This window comes from Rhinolophus ferrumequinum, chromosome 21, assembly GCF_004115265.2.
Source record: "Rhinolophus ferrumequinum isolate MPI-CBG mRhiFer1 chromosome 21, mRhiFer1_v1.p, whole genome shotgun sequence".
In the NCBI taxonomy this organism is placed as follows: domain Eukaryota; kingdom Metazoa; phylum Chordata; class Mammalia; order Chiroptera; family Rhinolophidae; genus Rhinolophus; species Rhinolophus ferrumequinum.
The window spans coordinates 7,932,902-7,956,464 of NC_046304.1; the positions used below are offsets into that span (position 1 = coordinate 7,932,902).

A 23,563-nucleotide genomic window follows, 5' to 3' on the forward strand; every position below is an offset into this window, starting at 1 on the left:
TCTGGGGCCTTGCTGACCCAGGAAGAATTGCCCCTCCCAGGGTCAGCCCACTCCTAGAGATAAATGACTCATCTTTGAGCATGCCTTTTATATGCAAATCAACTAGTCCAGAGTCTATATCCCCAACCACCTCCTCTAACTGGCTCTCACTCCATGTCACTGTCCACCTGCCCTAATCACCCCAGGGCCAGATACCAGACAACCAAGGACAGCCTCTACTCCCCAGAGCCTGTTGAAATTATTCAAACTAGACAATCCTGAACCTGCTTGCCCCATCTCACCCATCCTTTTCCATGGAAGCCACAAGAAGGACTCTTGCCCATGTTTCCTCCTGCACCCTCTGCCTCCTGACTGACTCTGGTACCTTCCTGTGTGGCCCTGCAAGGTATGGAGTGTCCCCTCCTCTTGGGATCTATGAGTCTAACAAACTACCTTTTCAGTGGCAGTCATGACCTGATCTGTTGGCCTTGCCAAATCTAAATGATGATGAAATCTAATCTAAATTTTGAAAAATGCCCCCATACCCTTGGATCACTAGACCTTCTAATGGAGAGGGACCACAGAGCAGCTGTCCCTCGGACAGTATTCTATGCAGGGCGTCACTGTCACCTCCCCAACTCCCACCACTGCTTCCCCTTCTTGCCTCTGTGAATGTGGAAAACTGGTTTCTTCTACTTCAAGAACACCTGCGATGCCCTATTTGAAACATCTCACACTGCTTTCCTGCAGTTTTCTAGTGGGGGACCATCACCCTGCAAAGTCTCTGGATTTATCTGTAGCTAAGACACATCCTTGACTTGGCTGTTTCCTTGCTAGATCACTGAGCAGGGAAGCTGCATCAAGCAAGACCAACACCAAACTCAGGGGAGGGGCCAGGTAGCATCAGCTGACACACAAAAGGCTGACGGCTGAATGGTGGACTATGCCACCCCACGGGATTCTGTAGGGAGGGGTGGGAGTCGAGATTCTGACTGTGGTGGATCTGTGGGGACAAGGCTGAGGTGAAGTGACCAGGACACTGCCAACCAACTTGATTATTTATTTAGGGGGTGATGCTCTTTGCTTAGAGAGCCTGGTGCTAGGCTGAGTCGTCTTGGCTCATGGTGGAACAGAAAGAAATTTCAGATCCAATCTGTCGCAAGGCTAGAGTGGCACAGGCAGGCATCAGGAGTGTGGGGATTTAGTGACTCCCACATTGCACAGCTGGATAATCTGGGACAAGGAGTAAGTAGTAGAAATAAAATCTAAGAGGAGCATTAGACTTCGTCTGCCTCTCAGGCTTAAAGAGATTTCACAGTCAGGGTTGTGAAGGGAGACTGGATCTGCTATTATTGTACTGAATATTATTTACCACTTACTGAGTGCCTTTCACACAATGGGCACTCAATGGAATATGAAACGAAAAGAGGCCATGTCTGGTAAACAAAGGAAAGGGCAGGACTAAAGATACCAATGGAGTCCAAAAGCCTAGAACCTCCAACCAGCTGTTTTAAGTTTTAATTAACCAATGAACTCATGGGGGAAAACATGAAGACAGTTAAAAACACGATGTTCCCGACAGCCTGAGATGCTGGAAGGAAGCTGGAACAATCACATTACCTGTTAGTGACATAGTCAACAAGATGCTGTTTGAACATGAGGCTCCACTTCTTAATTATATTCAGCAGAGATGCTTTAAAGGGTCGCACATCCATCTTCATCCAGCTGTCAAACACCTTGATGGGCTCCAGCCTGTACACATCTTCATAGAGCTTTTCATAGGAATCAATTTGTGCTTTAAACTGATGGAGAAGGGGAGGGTTCTCTGGGATGTCCTCTTCCACATGGGCTTCGATCTCCTCAGGGGTGAGAACACGCCCATACAACAGAAACTGACCCAGAATCTCCTTCCGGTCTTCCACATAGAGGTAGGAATATTGCCTGAAGGTGTTTCCATAGCTGCAGCAGAGGGCGCTCACGCTCTGGACTCTCTCCATGAGCGTGACCCGCATCCTCGCCAAGTCAGCCATGCTCTCCATGTCAACCTGGGGGAGCAAGGCAACAGCAGCAAGCGGGTTACACCAGCACTTGGCAAGAAGTCCCAGATTTGGCTGGAAGGTGGGATGGTTACAGATCCAGTACCTGATAGTGGGGAGAGCTGTTTTGGGGGGACAGCCGTGGTATCAAAGATGATATTCTAAAAATGCTGGCAACAAGACCTTCAACAATGTCGTAGAAACCTCCCTTCACTCCGGACTCGAGAGATGGATAGAAAACTAATTCTGGGATTTCTAAACTCAGCTGTGTTTCAAATATCGGGGTGAGTCCTGCCTTACATTCTGAAAAACAGGAGAACAAAAAAGAAAGAAAATGGGTAAAATAGGCAAAGAGAAATACAGTTTTTAAAAAGCTCAGAGCGTTTCTTTTCTTTAGATTGAGCTGCTTGGGTACAGAGAATGGAAATGTAAAATTTGCTAACACCCAGGAAAGGTGAGGGTGACAGTCCTACAGTGTTTATCCGCAGGGGAACCACTGACATTTGGAACAGGCCGATTCTTGTGCAGGGCTGTCCTGGGCGCTGGAGAACATTTGCTCTCCTTGTCTTCAGAGAGCACATCCCGTGACTGATCAACTCAAGCCAGCCCCCTTCCATATTACCAAATGCCTCCTGGGAGGCGGTACAGACTCTGCTTGAGAAGAGGTTGATTTTACAAAGCCAATTTCTTGGAAGCAGCTGCTTTCTTCCCAGGCACAACCCAGGCAATTCCATTCGAAGCCACCAGAGCAGTGGGGTATGCTTGTCCATGATTGTATAGGTATCAAAAAACAAAGAGAAGTTACAATCCTGCCCCTTCTGCTTTTTTTCTATAAAAGCAGAACTTATTTTAATTCTGTAGTCCTGCAGTGATAAAAAAACCAAAAAAATTCAAAAAACAGTGTAAATCATTAGCAAATCCCTGATTACTTGCTAGACTAACTTGACTTGCTCAATTTAAATCAAAATATAACATGGAGTAAGATGTTTCAAGTACATGATAAATGCTTTAACTTTTATCAATAACCACTTATCTTCATATGCCTTTTCTGACTGTAGAAATATTTAGGGGACTGTCATGTGCTGGATACTGTGGATGGCAGAGACTGCTCGCTGAAATCCATTATCCCCTCTTCCCTAGAAACAGAGTTATAACTGTGCATGTGGCATTTCCCAGCTTGCGGTTAGGTGTAGCAACGTCATTCTCTCTCCAGGGGAATGTGGGAAGAAGTGATGGGCGCCTCTTCTGGGCTGGGGCCTTTGAGACAGCAGGTGAGCCTTTTCTACTCCTCCCACAGGCGAGAGCCTGGATGTGTCAGTGACCGAGCTCAAGCACAGAAATTAAGACCCCGCCCTAGACAGTGATGGAAACACAAGATAGGAGGAACTTGCCCATTTCCCTGGAGCACTCACTTTGGACTGGTACTTGAGGGAAAGACTTCGTTGTCTTTTACGCTACATTATTGATGGAGTTTTGCTTCCCACAGCTTAGCCATTCTCCCTAACTGAAAAACTGGGGGATCTACAAAGATATGTAAGATCAGTGTCTTATCCTCAAAACTGCCAGAATGATAAATTTGCATTATTGGACTCAGGAGTGTCCCATCAAATGCATGTTTAACTTCAGGGAATGCAAGTTTACCAACATCACAGTAATTATGATATTATCGTAGAACAGTTTTTAAAAAACTGTTAAGACGATGCTTTACATGTGTACTAATGACATAGCCTGCATCCTACATGCATTACATATAATTTAGTAGATCAGCCTGTATATAGTTTAAAGGATTTAAAAGAGTTTCAAGAATATTTTGACTGTATGAGATTTTTGCCCCATATGCTGTCATGAGAACCTAATCATTATGTTAGATGCAATGCTGACATAATTACCATATAAACCAGATGGTCTTGATGGTTCCACAACATTGGTACAAGTAAATCACTCTAGGAATTAAGAAGGGGAAGAACGTTTCTGGAGAGAGTGAGTAGAATTTAACCTAGGCAGGGTTTAGATTCTGAGACGTGACTGGGAGGCCACACCAAGCCACGGGAATGGCCTTGGCTTGACCAAACAAGTGAAGGTGGAAATCGTAAGGTAGACCAGGGAAATAAAGTTGTCCAGCTGGGCTACTGCAAAGGATCTCAGTGATTTTCTTCTTCTTAATGGCTTCTTCACCTTCACCAGTGCCTTTAAAATTGTATCTATGGCTCCTTGGCTCGGGCAACTGCGAAATATATAGCTCCTGCCTATTTTATATTGTGAAGAAAATGTGTTTCCCTTCCTTCCCATTTCCATGGAGGAAAGGTATTTTAGCAATCTTGGAAAAACACTACCGTCTCCTCTCTCCAGCCTCTTATTCCCACTCTCTCCTTCTCAAGAGAGGAGGACATCTGACACCCAGACAGCCAGATCAGGAGAGCTGGATAGCCATTGGCCAAAGGGGCGTCACTACATTTAGGGATCATCTTCCTCGTACTTTCTGTATCCAAGTGTGGCTCAGGCATCTTCCTACACATTCTAGAGGAGGGATGAGGGACCAGGAACCCCAAACCTCCAACATCAGAGGAGGTTTGGTCAGGTCACTACTGTGAGCACTGTCGGCGCGGGTCCCTGGGAACCAGTTCTCTAGTCTGTGCCTACGTTCAATGCCTCACTGGTTACTTGCCCCCACCTTGCTGACTATGCAGAAGCCCGTTTCCTGCTGCTGCATTTCATGGATTGGAGCACCCCTGCATCCTACAAATACCTTGCCTCTGACCTCAGTTCCTGCACCTACACAGACCTCGGGGGTTGCCTGTCTGAACTATCCCCAGCCCTGGGCCTCACTCCTCTCTATTCCCAGCTTACGTGTCTGCATGTGCCCTTCTGTACGGACGGGATATGTGAACACTGATCCTGGCATGCCTATTTTAACTCTGCATTTGATTTCTTTCCTAGGGTTGGATTTGACATCTTAAAGTCTCATCTCACCTTCATCTCCTGGCTTCAAAATATTCACCTCTGCCTTTCCATTTTAACCAGTTCTTCACTATGACCCTTGCTAAGCAACTAAGAATCTACCAGAGTGCAAAAAGGTTTTATTCAACTTTACTCCTGAACTCTTACACCCTTTCCGTCCCATCACTCACTAGCCAAGGTTAGCCCTTCCTATAGTATCTTTGACTCTGTGCACCTGCTATAAATTCAAAGCCCTTAGCTGTCTTTTAACAGCTTCAAAGAATGCCCGTTACCTTCTTAACATTCCTTTTCCTTCCGAGAGCTACCTTATCCCCAGCTGCCTGTCTCTTTTTCACACAAAGACTTCGGCTTCTTCCACTTAACCCGACAACTACAACCTCATTGTTTTCTCCAAAAGCTGCAGAGGTCGAGTGCATTTAGCCTGAAGGCACAGAATATCTTCCTCCCGTTGCCATGATCAAGGTCAGATGAAGCTGCCATTGCTGACTGTACTTCCCACAATTGTGACTTAGTCACTCCTCTTTATTGAAGCTTGATTTCCACTGAAATTACCTTTTATGCTTTTTGCCTTTGCTATGAGTGTCACTATCTTCGAGCCTGGTTGATCATTTGAGTTGTGAAAAGAGAGAGGTCTCTTCTCTTTGAACAATTTAGAAACTCAATACCTTTGCTATTTTACTGGGTATAATTCACAAAACATCCACAATCTTTTTGGGAAAAATCACAGAGCACTCAACCGTAACTCAAGAGATGTTATTACTGTTATTGTTCCAGTAATAACCTGTATCCATAAGCTAGTAAATACCGGTATTTTCCAGAAGGTACTTGAGGGAGCACTCAATGGCAAGAAAGAATCCATCTAGCAACATATCATCAATGTAGTTAATGTAAGTCTTCCAGATACTGGAGGTTGGGTCTGCTGAAAAAAGACGCAGGTTATCCTAAAAAATAAAGTAGAAGAGATGTAAACCATGTTTAATAATACGGAATGACTGGTCTAATCATCATTAGTAGGAATGTAAACACACGGAGAAAAAAGCATTCTAATGAAGAACTTGCTATTCATGTGTATCAAATTCATTCTGTCTAATGAGTTTAACCATTGATCAAAAGGAACATAAAGTTAATTCATGAAGGGATGCAGGGTCTCTGGGAAAGGAAGACTGGGTCAGGCCACATTCTTAGCAGGAATGCTGATGGATGCAGTGTGTGCTTCATAAATGCTGACTGATGTGCTGTGAAGGAAGCTGAATCAGAGCAGAAGTTAGGGTAGGTACAGGAAGGAATCCTAAGGGTAGAAGGCAGTATGATTCAAAGCTTATAAGAAATTAGGGGTTCAAACGAATAAAGCATTTCCTGGATAATCCTTAGAAATGAGCTGGAGTGTTTTGCTGTTGGCATTTAACTAAAAATCCTCATCATATTGAGTGATTTAGAAAACACATAAATAAATGCACATGTTCTCTCCTCTCTCTCTGTCTCTCTCTCTCTATCTCTCCTCCCCAACCCAACCTGGTGGTATGGCAAATACAGATATCCCATTTACTCTTCATCATTTTCATTATTAAGCTTTCTTACAGCAACTTTCCATTTATCTTATATCTTCAAAGAGAGTGGTAACTACTTTGCAGAAGTAAATTTTCTAGTTGATTCACACTGACCACTTTACAAACATTTCCACATTGTAACAGCCCCCTGAATTAAAAAAAAAAAGAAAGAAATCTCATGATCCTGCCTTTGAGTGACAAAACTCTAAAATTTCTAAAATGCACTTCCTTTCCAAGTAGATTTCAGATTTTCTTAATACTTAAAGTCCATCATCACACAAATCATAACAGTGACACTATAGTGTTGCTCTCAGCTGTTATTAAGATGTGTATGTCAGCGTAATCTATATTTTTAAAACTTAGTTTTTATGACTGCTTTGTATAGTTGTTTTGTCTCCTAATGTCATGCTAGCAATATAACTATGTGTACTTTTAACTTTTCTACCTCAAATCTACAATGGTCTAAGAAGCAAACGTGTTGGAATTTTCTGTGAACCAGAAAGAAATATCTGATTCTAGCCAAGAAAGGGGAATGAGATCAGGTTTGCCCTTCTGCTACAAACAGCTATATAACCGGATGCAGTACAAGAAACAATTATCAGGTTGGTGCAAAAGTAAATGCAGTTTAAAAGGTTAAAAATAATTGCAAAAACTGCAATTACTTTTGCACCAACCTAATATTTTGGGGCAATTAGATAACATAGGGATGTGATCCTCGAGAGAAGGGGAATATTCAAGGTGAGCTTCACAACCACCTGGCTTTCTACCTAGAAGCACTTTTCCAAACTGTGACATAGGAAAATGGACCACAATCACAGTTAGACTTATTTTATGTGAAAGTAAAATAAACTTCTGTTGCATTAAAAAAAAAAAAAGACTCAGAAAATAAAATAGATGTCCAAATTAGCAGACAATAATGTCATGATTTGATTGAAAACTCCCCAAATTTGATGAAAAACAGATTCAAGAAGCTCAAAAACTCCAAGCAGAATGAATATAAAAAAACCTGTTTAGGTACATCATAGTCAAATGGGGAAAAAATACAAAAACGAAAAAAAGATTCTATTAAAAGCAGGCTGTGAGAAACAATACATTGCATATAGAGAAACAAAGATACAAATTATGGCTGGTTTCTGATCAGAAACATTGGAGAACAGAAGGCAATAAAATGGCTTCTGAAAGAAAAATAAAACTGTCTACACAATTCTATATCCAAAGAAACTACCCACCAAAAACAAAAGTGAAAGGGTGAGAAAGGTGAAGGGATTAGGAAGTACAAATTGGTAGTCACAAAATAGTCACAGGATACGAAATACAGTATGGGAAATATAAGTAATAATGTTGTAAAAACTATGTATGGTGCCAGATGGGTACTAATCGGGGGATCACTTCATAAATTATATAAATGCCTAACCCCTATGGCATACACCTGAAACTAATATAATATTGAATGTTAACTATTATATAAATATATATATGTATATATATATATACATATATATATGTATATATATATATATGATCACAAGATGTAAACTACAGCAAAGGGAATATAGTCAACAGTATATAACAGCTATGTATGGTTGTCAGATGGGTAATAGAGTTGGGGGGTTATAACTCTATTTAGGTGTTTAAATGTCTAATTATTATGTTAATTTGTACACTTGAAATAAGGATATTTTCAGATAAACAAAAACAGAGACTGTGCCATTAGCAGACCTGAACTGCAAGATGGTAACTCATTTCTACAAAACGGAAAAACAAGTCTCAAAATAGTAAGTGTATGGGTAAATATAAAATAGTGTAAATATTTTTTCCTTGAGTTTTTAAAGCAAAAATATATACATATATATAATACTCTTGTGGAGTTTATGTCACACTCACACAGCAACAGTGTGAAAGATGAGCGGGCGCTGGATTGAGCCACACTGTTGCTAGTTTCCTATATTTCACGGGAAAACTCTAAGCCAATTGTGATTCGTTCAAGAGACACGGAAACCTAGAACAACCACTGCAAGTGTAAGGCAACAAGGTCAATCTGAAATGCCAATTGAGGAATTAAAATAGAATACTAAAAAATATACAATTAATAACAAGAAGGTGGGAAAGGAGGGGCAGAGAAACCAAAGAGAAATCAAGCAAATAGAAAACAAACAGCAAAATGGTAATTAAATCCATCCATACGAATAATTACATTAAATTTAATTTATATAAAATTTATATTAAAATTACTTTTTATTAAATTTAATTACATTAAATGTATTATATTAAATAGTTTAAACATTCCAATTAATAGGCAGAGTTGTTAGACTTAGAAAAGTAATTTTCTACTACATACTGTATATAAGAGAAGAAATTTGACTCCAAAGAAACACATAGGTTGAATGTAAAAGGGTGGAAAAAGATGGACAATGAAAAAAAGTGGAAATAATGAGTCTAGAAGGAAAGACTATAGAAATACAAGGAAAAGGAAAAAAAAAAAACACAAAAAAAAAACCAGAATTCAAGGCCAGGGAGTATTATTAGAAATAAAAACGGAATTTCTAAATAAAAAGAGAATAATGATAAAATGGTCAGTTTATCAGGAAGTTATAATAACTATAAATATATTTGTACCTACTAACAACAGAGGTTCAAACACTTGAAAAACCTCATAGAACTGAATGATTAGATAGACAAATCTAAAATCATAGGTGGAGATTTAATACTCTACCTTCAGTACCTGGTAGAACAAACAGACAAAAAGCAGAAAGTATATAGAAGATATGGACAATGGAAGAATAAACATATTCTCAAGTGCACAAGAAACACTGCATAAAACAGACGATATTCTAGGCCATGGAACAAACCTCACTGAATTCCCACTGACTGAAATCTTACAGAGCGTTTTCTCTGGACCACAATGGAATTAAATTAGATACCAATTTTATTAAGATATCCAGAGAAGCCCCAAGTATGTGGAAATTAAACAATATACTTCTAAATGAGCACCGAGTTAAAGAAATCACAAGAGAAAAAATAAAACTGAATGATAATGAAAATGAGGCAGATCAAATTTGTGGAATGCAAGTAAAGCACTGCTAAGGGGGAAATGTATGTCATCAAATGCTTGTATTAGCAAGGAATAAAGCCTTAACATACTACCTAAGCTTCTACTCTTATGGGCTAGGAAAAAAATGAGCAAATTAACCCCAAATTAGCTACAAAGAAAGAAATAATAAAGAACAGAAATTAATGAACTAGAAGTCAAAAGTACATCACTGTACTTCAAACCATAGACAACCCCAAAATAACAGCTGTATTTCATGCCTGACTTTGAGCATGTCAGATCAACCTGTCAAAACTGCAGCGTGGCTACCTGGAAGCCATTTATTGCTCTTTTCCACCGTTCAGTCTTTTGAGCCCTAAGGTTGCCCTGACCACAATGCAGGGCAGAGCCTTACTGCATTAAGTGCAGCACTCTGCGTTGTGTCTTCTCCTTATCAAATGCAGTAAAGGAAACGAGCATGGGAATCTCTCGTCTCTTCAGGCTCTACAGTGCTAGGTTAATGAAGACGATGGTGGAGGTCCATACTAGGTTGTGTGGGCAAGTTGGGGGTGGTCAGGGCAATAGAGAAAGGATTCTGTCCTCTTCTCCCCCTCCCCGCCCTGGGGTTTGGTGTGGGACTTAAGTCGTGTGATGATAGTATTTGACCATTAAGATAGTATTCATTTTGACACACTGATGCTAGAATGTGACTTTTCACTCTCCCTACCTATTAGCTTTAGTTCTTTTGCTATCAGTATAAACATCTATCTCTGACTGCAGAAGACACAGCATCTATTGACTATGTCTTCTGACTATCTATTGACTATGTTCTAATTTCCAAATCACTTCTGGCACCCAAACACACTTCTTGATGCTTTCTCTATACTCCTGGTATGGGTGACTGAGAGGCTGGTTATTACCTGAACGAGGGCATGAATCTTAAGGCCAGATTCTTTGATGCCACTATAATATTTTTCCATTCGATCATGCTGATCATCCATGGAAAGAAGGCCTTCCTTTCTTCCATCTTTTCTCTTAATATTGGAGGACACCCATGTTTTCATGATGTTTTGAATCTCTTCCACATTGTCTTTAGTTTTCTGAATTCTTTGTTCAAGATCACGAATACTGTTGGTGATTTGACTGACATAATCCCAAATGCCTGCTCCCCAAAAGAAACAGAATTAATTGAAATAGCTGACAGTGGCATAGCTAAAGGTCTAGTTGCCATGAAAGATAAGGATTTGATACCCATGGGGTTTATAAGACTTTTCTGCACAGGTTACTTCATTATATTCAGTCTCTTTCTTCCTCGTTGTATAATAAAGCCAACTCTTAGCATAACCCTGATTATGGAGGAAAAGAAAGAAACAAGTACTACTTACCTACCAAGCACACAAAAGTTCATACATTTGCTGGGCATACCAGTGCAACTAGTGACTTTATTTGGGTTAATGAATCTTATTTTTAGGCACTTTCACTGTACTAAATGTTGAAAAGATCATTCCCTCTTGTATGTGAAATATAGTTCTAACTTGTTTAATACGGCATTCCAAGACTTCCGTGAGTTGGCTGTAACCTTCTATTCAAACTTTAACTCTTTTGAGGACCCTAATGCAAATCAATCTCCTTCCCCTGTGATGCATCACACTTTATTTTTAAATCTGTGATAGCATATTTTAACTCTTTATCAGAGCATGTCTTGTTATGATTTATGTTGTACATAAGGTCTGTTGTCCCCACTAAATGTGAACTCTTTGAGGGTAGGGGCCATGTCTCGTACACCTCATCTCTCATAGTCTCCCCTCAGTCCCTCCCAGAGTACCCCACATACGTTAATCCATCAATGAAAGTTTATTGAATAGAAATGGAGGCTACAAGAGAAGCAAATGCATAGTTCCTCATTTAAGATGTTTATAGTCTAGTTAAGAAAATTAAGTAACAGTGATAATAAAAATCCTCCTTCATGGAGCACCCAATATATGCTGGAGACTGTGGGAGATCTCATGCAACCTCTGACCCTCCCCTAGTGCGTGGCAGAAAAGTTTTCTAAATCTACTCATTATACACAAAGAGAAGGAAGAAGAGGAATACCAACCCTCCTTGCCTTCTCTGCTTTGGATATATGTCTGAGAGGATAGACTGGTGTTTCAAACACAAACCAGATCACAGGGGAATCATTTGAGGGTCTACCAACTTTATTAGAATCTTGACTCTCAACCTTTTCCCCACAGTCCAGGTGGTGCCCTGTTACCTTCTGTTTTCCAGTTCAGAGTCTCCTCTGCAGCTCTCAGGCCGAGATCGATATTCTGCAGCTCTTTCTCCACTAAGGGAAATTCCACCTCTAGCAGAGTTTTCATAACCTTGTTGTACCAATTTGCCATCAACTCCAAATTGGCAACAAGCTGCCGATAGAATTCCCTGGAGGAGAACATGGCTGCTGCTGTCTCAGGGATGTGGTTCATCTGCCTGGGTTGAAGATAACTCATTTCTTTCATCACTGAAATCAGCTGGAGGAAAGAATTGACGTAAGTGGCTGTAGTTCAGGGGCAGTGAATAGCGGCAATATTGGAAGGACTGAAAAACCCCAGGGGACCCAAAGGCCCTCTGGGTCCCTTCTTAACTTCTGCTCCTACCGTTCCTTAAATCAAGTTCCAGAGAAGGGAAGTGGAGTATAAGGCAGAAGGAAGGTGAATTAGAAAGCAGCAAGGTTAACCGACTCCATAAATCACAAAGAGCAAGCCGTGGAAAACCTGAGAAAGGAGACATCAGTGACAGCAGGAGAGGGCTCGGCCTTGATGCTTTAGGACATGTGACTGATGACATGAGAGGCTTATGCTGACGGAGCCAGTTCCCATCAAGGGGTGGTGGTATCATCTGATCTGGGCCACCCGCACACATGAGAAATCTCAAATTTAGACTTCCGGTCGTCTCTCCAAATGAGGTCATTCGCACAGTCATAGAACTAACAGGATTGAGAGAAGGTGCCCATTGCACACCCCTGTTACATATAATCATTTGAAAGAGCACTGTGCTGGCATGTCTTTGTGTTTTAATGTACTAGGAGATCAGGAGCTGGAAACCACCCAGGCCTCTATGAACATCTGTGGAGCGCTGAATTTAGCAGCAACTGCAGAAGTGAGAAGCCAAGCAGATGTGGTCCAGGGAGAAGACAGAGAGGCCTCTGGCAGGGTTTCGAAGCACCCTGCTCATCATCTCTTCTTATCCATCGTGTTTACCTCTGAACCTACAGAGACTGATGTGGTAGGTACGTGTGACAAAACAGGCCATAGATTCTTCCCTGCCTCCTCTCTCCATTCCCCATCTCCTTCCTGCTTATCGAGACACTTGGGCTCCCAGTTCTGCTTCCAAGTGGCTCTGGGCCAGCTCTTCCTGTCACCCAGCAAACCCGACTCAGGATTAAGACAAATGCTAACCAGTTGGCAGGGACATGACCTCAGCCTCCTAGTTTATTTTGAAATAAGTTCAAGAGAGATATTAAAAAATTTAAATGTGAGAAATGAAAACAAAAAATAAGAGAAAATGTGGAGCTATTTATATAATAATGAGGTAGAGAAGGCCATTCTGAACATACAACCACAGAAGATAAAATTTATATGCATAAAATAGTATACACATACTAAAATTGCATACTTCAACTGGTAAAAACATTTGTAACACGTTTCTTAACGTCTGCCAAATATTTCCTAAATATTCTAACAAATTCACAAGAAAAGAGGACACTTCCACTCAAAAGGACATGAACAAGGAATTCACAGAAAAAGAAATATAAGCAGCCAATGAACAGACGAAAAAGTTCTACTTCACTAGTGGTCAAACAAACGCAAATTAAAACAATGCTGAGATATTACATGTTTTCTAGTTCAACAAGCTGGAAGTGGTTAGAAGAAATGAATATCTTCCTGGCAGGAGAATGACTAAATTCCATCTTTCTGAAGAACAAATTGAAAATATACATGAAAAGTCTCAAAATGGGAGCACCCTTTAGCCCAGCAATCCCAATTTCTAGGCATTATTGCAAAGAAATAACCAAGGATAAGTGCAACAATAACGAAAGATATTTATTGTAACATTATTTATACCACATTTTATCTCACTGCAAGATGCCAATGATGGCAGGGATCACTATTATTAGGTTGGTGCAAAAGTAATTGTGGTTTTTGCAATTATTTTTAACCTTTTAAGCCGCAATTACTTTTGCACCAAACTAATATTATATGTCCAACTAAGGAAGAAAGAAAAAATGTCATTTTTAAATTACAAATATGTCACTTTCAGAGATAAGAAAAAAAATGTGATCTCAGAATCAATGAAATACATATTGATAATAGCAGAAAAATATTTTAAATGTCCAACAACCAGACATTTAAATAATTTAAATAAATTATATATAAATTTTTCCCCATACAATTCTTATTCTGGTCCCAAAGGGGCAAACTCTGATCATGTCCCTCAGAATGATGTACGAGGTCTTATAATCAAGTTCGAGAACTTGCTGCAACGATGTTGCTAAGCTTTTTTGATATCAGAGGAATGATTCATTATGAGTTTGTGCCAACTGGACAAACAGTTAACCAAGTTCACTATTTGGAAGTGCTGAGAAGGCTGCATGAAAAAGTTAGACGACCTGAACTTTTCTCCAACAATTCATGGCTCTTGCATCACGACAATGTACCAGCTCACATGGCACTGTCTGTGAGGGAGTTTTTAGCCAGTAAACAAATAACTATATTGGAACACCCTCCCTACTCACCTGATCTGGCCCCCAATGACTTCTTTCTTTACCCAAAGATAAAGGAGATACTGAAAGGAAGACATTTTGATGACATGAAGGATATCAAGGGTAATACAACGACAGCTCTGATGGCCATTCCAGAAAAAGAGTTCCAAAATTGCTTGAAGGGTGGACTAGGTGCTGGCGTCGGTACATAGCTTCCCAAAGGGAGTACTTTGAAGGTGACTGTGGTGATATTCAGTAATGAGGTGTGTAGCACCTTTTCTAGGATGAGTTCACGAACTTAATTGTCAGACCTCGTATGTATTACTGTTCATTCTTACTACCATCGCTATTTCCACTTACTAGAAGCTGGAAGTGGAATAGCTGCAGCTATTCTTGACTTGTGTTTGTAGTTGTCTTCCCCGACTCGTTATAATTTAGGTGTTTATCCCTTCTCTTTTTCTTTTCTTCTCTCACTTCTTTCTTCTCCTTTCTTTCCCTTCTATCACTTACAATCATCTTTAAAGCGCCTACTGTGTGTTGCACATTGAGGCAGATAAAGTCCTTGCTCTTGGAGTATACAGAAGAACAGTCAATCCTCAGTACTGTCTTATACCCAGGGTGTAATTGCTGTAATTATAACATCTAGATGATGACCCAGTTGGTAAGCCAGAAACTCATCTCTTTGGATATTTAATGTCCAACACTGCTGACAGTGCAAGCTGATAAAATTATTCCGATGAGTGAAATGAGCTAAATGACACACTCGTGTCTCACCAAACTAAAGAACTTGATCCTTCAACTTCTTTGCTGATTTTTATTTCAGTCGGAATTGATGTTCTACTTAAATTGCGGCTTTCTCCAAAGGCACCAATATGCTATCAGCTCAGTTTTCAACTGCCTCTATACTGCATTCCTGGAGGACATGCCATCAGGACAGTAAGTAGTAGGTGACAGCTTTCAGCTCAGTATGGCCAATCCTTTTTTTTTAGCTAAATGGTGTAATATTTCCCAAATATGCTAACTTTCAATTATTGTCTTCACCAGCATTAAGCTTTCCATGGCTGCCACAATCCACACTGGTCATCCACCCTTTTGATCCTCTAGAGAAGGGTTTCTCAACTGTAGAGCAACCCACATTTTCAGACAAAAACAGCTCTTTGTTGTAGGGCACCATCCTGTGCCTTGTAGAAAGTTTAGCAGCCTCCATGCTATCTACCCACTCTATGCTATTGGCACCCAGGCCCTCTGTGACAACCAAAAATGTCTGCAGGGGGAAACTTGCCTTGGTTGAGAATCACTAACCTAGAGTCTTATTTCCAAAGCTACTCCCATTGAGATTTATCATATGCCATCTCATAAAGACAGATTTCTACAAGTTGACATTCTAGCTCCCAGCTACCTGCAGGCTCCTTGAGAGCAGGGACCAGGTCTTACACTTGGTTAGCCCTCCTCCAGTATCTAGTCCACAGCCTTCATGGACTCGTATAGCACACATTCAAAGTAAGCCTAGTCAGCTGTTTGGTACGAAATGGTCAGTAATGTATTCTTCTACCTGTCCAAAGATGGGTAGCAATATCTTGTTTAAATGCCTTCTGGAATTTCAAATAGTGCATATCTATAATACAATATTTAAACTTTTTGGTGAGTTAATCTTAAGTATAATATCATTTGAACTTTGTATATGAAGTCAAGTACATAATAAAGCTGTTATCGTATGCAAGTTTAAAAAATACTTTGAAATATTTTCTGTTGTGCAAAATCAAAGCAAATATATCGGCCAACCCTGGAGAAAAATGTAAACACTGCACAAGTTAAGAAAACACTACACTGCAGGATTCAGCCCCAAAATGAAACCCAGACTATAAATTCTTTTGAGCAGCTTTTGCAGATGCTTATAAAAAAGCCTCTTTGCCTTTGAAATCACTAAAGTTAAAGAAAACTCTTCAGGAACCCAATAGGAAATGACTGTTGCTTCACTTACCTGTGGGTTAAAGTTGACTGTAATCTGCTTGGTCTCTGGGTCACGTTTCAGAAGCGGCCGGGAAAGATTGTACTGTGACTTCTCTGATACCGTCTGACACCAGCCCTCATAAAGTCCCGTCTCATACCTGCAAGAATGAGAAACAACAGCCATTTCATAAGCACCCTCCCAGCTTCCAAATTCCTAGTGATAATTAACTGAAGATACAGATAACATTGTCTATCCATATCTATATCTATATCTATATCTATATCTATATCTATCTGTCTACCGAACTGAAGATGCTACTAGTAAAATACCTGACTACATTCTTAAGTCAAAATCATTGACTCAGCCAGCATGGCAGCTCCTGTAGGTAACCCCTCATTTCTAAAGATGGCATAACTTATTAAATCAGAGGAGAGTAGAAAGAGAGGGTCCATGTGAACTTTTTGGGCAATAAAGGAAGTGGTGATTAGTCTCAGTAAATGTCAGAAGAAGCTATTGGGAAAGATTTCCTTTCATGTTAATCTTCTCATAGGTCACGGACATTTGTCATTCAGTCATTACACACTGAATGCTCTGCTTAGGGGATAACGTGATGACTCAACACCCCATGGTGAGTGCAGGTGAGCAGAGAATGCAGCAAGCACAATCTTAGAGAGATGCGCCAGGCCTTAGGCATCTAATGGCCGGGATGTGTGGGAGAGGGGGCGAAGGTGATAGACAAGGAGAAGGCCAGGGAGGTTTCATGGAAGAGGCGCTGCCGAAGTGATGCTTGACTGAGTTTCAGAGGATGAGCAGAGGTTGGACAATGAAAGCGGAACGAGTGCTCCTGGCAAAAGCAACACCACAGCCAAAGGGTGCAGGTGAGAAACAGCTGACTGTGTGCTGGGAACACCTGAGGCCAGAGGGGCAGGTATCCAGGCTGGTAGGGAAGCAAAGGCCAGTGGAGGCTTGTACCGTATGTTAAGGAGACGATGGCAGGCATTGAAAGGCTTTTCATCCAGGGAATGTGGTGACATTATCGGATGTGGTAACACTGGGGGCAGTGTGGTACTACACCCTGCACCCCCAAAAGACGTACTGCAGCTTTACAGCAGGTACAATGAACCCATGTGAAATTTTCATTCTTACGCTTTCGCCATAAAAAGATACAGGAAATATCGTTAAAACGTATTTCCTCTTTGCACTGCACGCACTGTTGCCTTCTGCTTAGTGAGCAGCTGCTGCAATTTTCTGTGACACTGATCTCGAAGTGCCATGAGGAGTGCCCACTTCTAGCTGTGCCGAGTTCATGCTCTCAGCAAAACTACACTGGAACTGCATTCCCCAGAGATCCTGTGTTTGTAACCCAGAAGAACTGTACTCATAGATCCCGAGGTTCTAACATAAAACACGGAGTGACATTTCACAGCCACTGAGGAATCTGCTCAAACTCAGGACTGCAAAAGGTCCTGGGGGTGGGGGGGTTACGAAATTCGCAAATAACACAATCCCAGACGCTGCTTACTTTTCCAGCAATGAGAGCATATCTTCATATTTTTGTATCATTCGCTTTCCTTCAGTAGATTCCATGCAACTATCCATCCAAAAGAGAAAGAAAATGGCATCAAAGTAGAATAAGATTAGAAGTCAAAATAATGATCTGAATAACAAACTGCAGCCTATAAAGAAGAGATTGAGTAACTTCTTGGGCTGGTTTCCAAATGCCCCTCAAGGAGCCTGCGTTCTTCTTCATGAATATCGTCCATGGGCCACTAGAGGGCGTCTGCACTTCCTGAAATGCAGCCAGCCCCACACGCAATAGGGATGGCAGAACCTTTCCCACCATGGCTCCACCAGCCCCTTCACCCTAACCCAGCCAGTCAAGCACTGGTAAATGAAGTCCTTCAAAGACCTGAATAAAAGGGAAATGGAGACATGAAATAAAAATTCTAAGTGCGATAGTTTTCTGCATATAAGAAAAAACACTATATATGATATTATACATTGTAACATAACAAAAAGTATATAATATATATAAAACAGTGTTTTATATGTTTATATAACAACGTGTGTGTGTGTGTGTGTATACACACACATACACACAGATATTGTTATATATTTATTCCCCCTTCTCTGAAATCCATCTAGGGCACGTTATCAGAAGACCTGTTACTCATTACTCATTGATATGTTTACATGAGGTTCCCTCCCACATCTCATGCCTCCAAACGTGCGTACACACAATGCACACACATGCACATACGAGTACACATACACACGCTCACACTCATAGTCACACTCGTAGGCTTCCACAGGAAGGGTGAGGACCACAGAGGGATGTGAGCAGAGTGTGGCCCAAGGACCATCACCCACACTTGCTTCCTGGCTTGGACATTCCTTTGCAACACAAAATGAGAGTCCAGGTCCTGGGAAAATTGGTGACATATCTGCAATTTTCAGAAACCTTCACACTAACTGTGTTGGAGAGCCTCTTTTTGTTCTGCTAGCAGAATGAGGCAGCTTATTGCAAAGATTCTTTAAGATCCATTTGTATTTTAAACCAGCACAGGGTTTCTTTACAAGATCCCCGAGATGTCAATGTAAGCCTCATGCCTGCAGAGAAAGCACTGGATTTCCAGTTGCTCAGATCCCTTTCGTGGGGAAGGAGCAGATCCTTCTGTGAGGCAGCAACAAGTAGAAAGGGCTTCGGGTCCATCCAGTGGGCTCGCGCCTGGCCCTCCCTTCACAAGCTGTGGGATTTCTGCAAGCCTCCTATGCCGGATCTCAGTTTCACATGCGGAAAAGAAGGAGGCCAGAAGACAGACAGTTATGCTGGGAGAAACAGAAGGCAGCAGGAAGAAAAGAAGACTAAATATGAGATGGATAGACTCCATAACAGAAGCCACAGGCATGAGTCTACAGGAGCTGAGCAGGGCTGTTGAGGACAGGACACGTGGACCTGGCTCATTCACACGGTGGCCAACAGTCAGCTGGAGCCACTCAAGGGCACGGGACACACGCAGTGGAGAGAGGGGCTTCTACACACAGGCCTGTGACAGTCACTCACAGGGTTTGAGAAGTCACAGGAATAAGTGTCATGAAACTCCCTGGAGATTCTACTTCATTTCATGGTGAGGAAGCTAAAACATTTTTAAAAACCAACAAATATATATTACAGGGCACAATACAGTTTTGAATTTTTTAAAAACAATTGGAATTTCCGTGGGAATTGGAGAGGACATGATGGGGTACCCCTGGCATCTTCTTTCAGACCAGGCGCTCTTACCACTCCTCACCCCTTAATCGGCCAGGGATGTTGGCTGCTGGTGAACAAGGCTTCCTCCCTCTTTGGGAACAGTCTCAGCCAAACAGAGCAGTCTTTCCCAAGGCCACGCCCCTGCCCCAGACAGCCCACATCCACCGAGGAGCTGATGTGGGGTACAAAGACCAGTCAGCCCTGCAAGGCCAGAGTTCCCCAGAGGACGGGCCGAGGCCTCCTTGCGACTACATCGACTGTATAGCAGCTCAGCTGCTCCATCTGCCTCTCCCCCCCCCCCCCCCCCCCCGCTCCTCACACGTGCTGTTCCCAACAGCATCCCTATCAATTCCTGTCTCAGAGTCCGCTTCTGGGGAACAGAAACTACGATACAACAGCTACCTCAGTCCACATTCCTAGCAGCAGCCCTGCCACCCTCCCCCCAGCTGCGTTCACGTGTCTTCTCCCTCCTGGTTTGCGGGGGCGGGGGCATGTTTGAGAAGATGAAGGCTCAGCTGTACTTGGGGCCAAACTTCCTCTGGCTGGGGGTACCTTGGTCATGCTCTGGGCTACGAGCTCTGAGACCCAGACTTCCAGTTCTTTCCTTGGCTCCCTCTAGAACTTTAGGCATGTCACCTCACTTGTTTGCCTCCATTGTTTTTCCATCTGAAAAATAAAGAGCTTGCTCAGACCAGAGCAGAGGCTGCAAACAGACTGCCCACTGGGCAGACCTGATCCACAGGCATGTGTGTTTGATCTGTGTGGAGTTTGAGGAAAAAAATGCAATACTTGCTAATTTTAAAGTTGGGTGTTTCATATAAAAATCTAGATTTTCAGCTTCTCTCCAACAGTCAGGAGATTTCTCACGCCGAGTCCGCTTTTCTGCTTGGCAAGACTGGATGCTGCGGTAGACATTCCCTGTAGGCCCCATCCTGGTTGTCTTGTATCATCTTCCTTGCCTCTGAAAGTGTTTAGTCTTCTTCATAAATTTGTCCCCAGTTTTATTGAGATATAATTGCTTTACAGCACTGCATAAATTTAAGGTGTACAGCATAATGACTTGACATATATATTGTGAAATGATTACGGCAATTAGTGTAGTTAACATCTATTATCTCATATAGATATAAAAACAAAAAAGAAAAATTGTTGTTTTCCTTGTGATGGGAGCTTTTAGGATCTATTCACTTAACAACTTCCAAATATACCATACAGCAGTGTTAACTATAGTCATTATGTTGTACATTACACACCTAGTATTTATTTATCTTATAACTGCAAGTTTGTAACTTTTGAAAACCTTCATCCATTTCTTCCACTCCTTGCCTCTGGTAACCAGATAACCACAAATCTGATCTCTTTTTCTATGAGTTTTTTTTTTTTCAGATTCCACATATAAGTGAGATTATACAGTTTTTGCCTTTCTCTGTCTGACTTATTTCACTTAACATCACGCCCTTAAGGTCCATCCATGTTGCAAATGGCAGGATTTCAGTCTTTTTTAATGGCTGAGTAATATTCCATTGTGTATATACCACATTTTGTTTATCTAATCATCCATCAGTGAACACTCAGGTTGTTTCCATTGTCTTGGCTATTGTAAAAAATTGCTGCTATGAACTTGGGGGTACAGACCTCTCTTCAACATAGTGATTTATTTTCCTTCAGATAAATATCCAGAAGTGGAATTGCTCTATTTTTAAATTTTCGAGAAACCTCCATACTGTTTTCTGGGGTAGCTACCCCAATTTACAATCCCACCAACAGTGCACAAGACAATACCCTTTCTACACATCTTCACCAATACTTGTTATTTATTGTCTTTTGTGTGATGGGCATTCTAATAGGTGTGAGGGGATATCTCACTGTGGTTTTGATTGGCATTTGCCTGATGATTCGTGACGTTGAGCATCTTTTCACATATGAAAGTGTTCAGTCTTGCCCAAAGGTCTCTCAGGCCCTTTCTAGCTCCGAAAAACCTGTGATACCTATGTCCAGACTTTGACACCTTTGTTTCTGCTGTGGTTTCCAAAGCCAAGTGCTTTCAACAAGACCAGTCTTTAAAAAGAGAGTTCCAGAGCATTCCCTAGGCAGTATCCTGAACATGACATTGCAAACAGCTCTTCTCTCTTACTTCCAGCAGCCAAGCTGCTCCGTAACTAGCTTGGCTTCCAGAATCAGCTGTGAGGCAGGCCAGTGGTTTCCAAACTTGGTCACCATCAGAATCACAGGGGGAGCTTGCAGAGGAAACAAATTCAGGCACCCAGATTTGGATTCAGTAGGTGAGAGTGAGGCCTAGGAATCTGCATTTTAACAAGTGCACAGGGCATTTTAATGCACGAGGTCCTTACATCACACTTTAGGAAACACGGGGTTCCGTTATTTTCCAGCAGCCTCAGCAGCAAAGAGACATTGTGTCAGAGGGAGACATGGGGAAGAACTCAACAGAGCTTGAAAACTCTTACTCATTTTCCTCCAGAAATGAATCTCATGGAGCAAAAGGAGTCAGCCTGTTGTCCATCAAGTCTCATTTAACAGCGAGGGGCCCACTAGTCAGCCCACATGTATGCATCTCGTGACTGCTTGGCCAATAGGCATCTGGTTGCTATGGACTGAATGTTTTTATTCCCTCCCCCAAATGCATATGTTGGAATCCTAACCCCCAGGGTGATGGTATTAGGAGGTGGGGCCTCTGGGAGGTGATTAGATCATGAGGGTGGAGCCCTCATGAATGGGATTGGCGCCCTCATAGGAAGAGACTCCATGGAGCTCTCCTGCTCTTTCTGCCATGTGAAGACACAGCAAGAGACAGCCGTCTATCAAGCAGAAAGTGGGCTCTCGCCAGACACTGAATCTGCCAGCACCTTGACCTTGTTCCCAGCCTCCAGAGCTGTGAGATATAAATTTCTAATGTTTATAAGCCATCCACTCTATGGTATTCTGTTATAGCAGCCCAGACGAAAACACTGGGTGATTGCTGGACCTGGAAAGAAATGAGGATGATTTTCGTGCTTTCGGTGAGTTGCATTTCTACAACAGAGCTGGAGCAGAAGCCTAAAACAAATCTAACTTTCGGGAGTGAGATACTCACGGATGTGCGATGCGTCTGAAGTCAGCAAAGGGACCCTGGATGCGGTACCTCAGGTCCTGCGCCCAGCGCAGACCTCCAGCCACACAGGGCATGTTCTTGTACACTGAGGAGAACCCTGGGGACACAGCACAGCCAGAATGAGGCGAGGCCCAAGCCCCTCAGCCCGCTGTCCCCCCAAAACACCTCCTGCCAGTTACTCTGCTTTTTGCCTCCTCTACCTCCACGTGGTACAGTTGCCCTGTGCTCACACCAAGATAGACGGGGAGTTCTCGGGAGACCACTGCGTTCTGCTAAGGAGTAAGAGTGAGCTCGGGGAGAACATTAAACAGTGTCAGAGGATGGGGGTCCCAGTCCGGCTCTGCCACTCACTGGCTTTCTGATTTCACACCAGTGACTATCAACCTGGCTGCACATCAGCATCACCTGGGGGCTCTTTAAAAAACACTGATGTCTGGGCCCTGCCCTCCCCATTCTGACTTAATTGGTCTGGGTGGGGCTCAGTCATCTGTATTTTTTTAAGAGCTCTCAAGATGATCCTAACTGTACAGTCAGGGTTGAGAAACACTGCCTTACACAACTCAATCACTGCAGGCCTCAGCTTTTTATCTATAAAATGGGAATAATACCTTCCCTGCTTAGTAACTTCCATGGTTTCTGAGAATTCAATACAATTATGAACGAGACAGGCCACATGGATTATGAAGCATCTTACCAGAGTTAGCACAGCCTGGATTTCTTACTTTATTCCATACAGTAGGTTTGTTGGCTTATAATTAGCTGTCAAAATTTAAAAATTAGGAGATTTCGTTTTCAAAAAATCAGTTTCCAGCTTCCTTGGGAAAATTGGAAGATCTGAAAAAAAATCAGCCACCACTTGGGACCAGCAACTGGAGCCAAATAGTGGTCACGCTTCCTTTAATTTACTGTGGACTCTACTACTTCCCGACGTCTTACACTCGGCCCAGACCTACAGGAGACA

The 23,563-nt window shown here is 42.0% G+C and overlaps 1 protein-coding gene across 1 annotated transcript in view; it reads right to left on the bottom strand.

Annotated features, from left to right (window-relative positions):
- Positions 1–23,563, bottom strand: part of DNAH9 (dynein axonemal heavy chain 9) — a 311,767-nt gene that overhangs the window by 257,738 nt on the left and 30,466 nt on the right. The window contains exons 10-17 of the mRNA XM_033089991.1: positions 22,585–22,699; positions 17,763–17,831; positions 16,271–16,397; positions 11,803–12,058; positions 10,469–10,710; positions 5,779–5,914; positions 2,122–2,318; positions 1,600–2,024 (exon numbers count right to left, since the gene is read on the bottom strand). Of these exons, the coding sequence (XP_032945882.1) occupies positions 1,600–2,024; positions 2,122–2,318; positions 5,779–5,914; positions 10,469–10,710; positions 11,803–12,058; positions 16,271–16,397; positions 17,763–17,831; positions 22,585–22,699 (1,567 nt within the window). The remainder of the gene's footprint in view (positions 1–1,599; positions 2,025–2,121; positions 2,319–5,778; positions 5,915–10,468; positions 10,711–11,802; positions 12,059–16,270; positions 16,398–17,762; positions 17,832–22,584; positions 22,700–23,563) is intronic.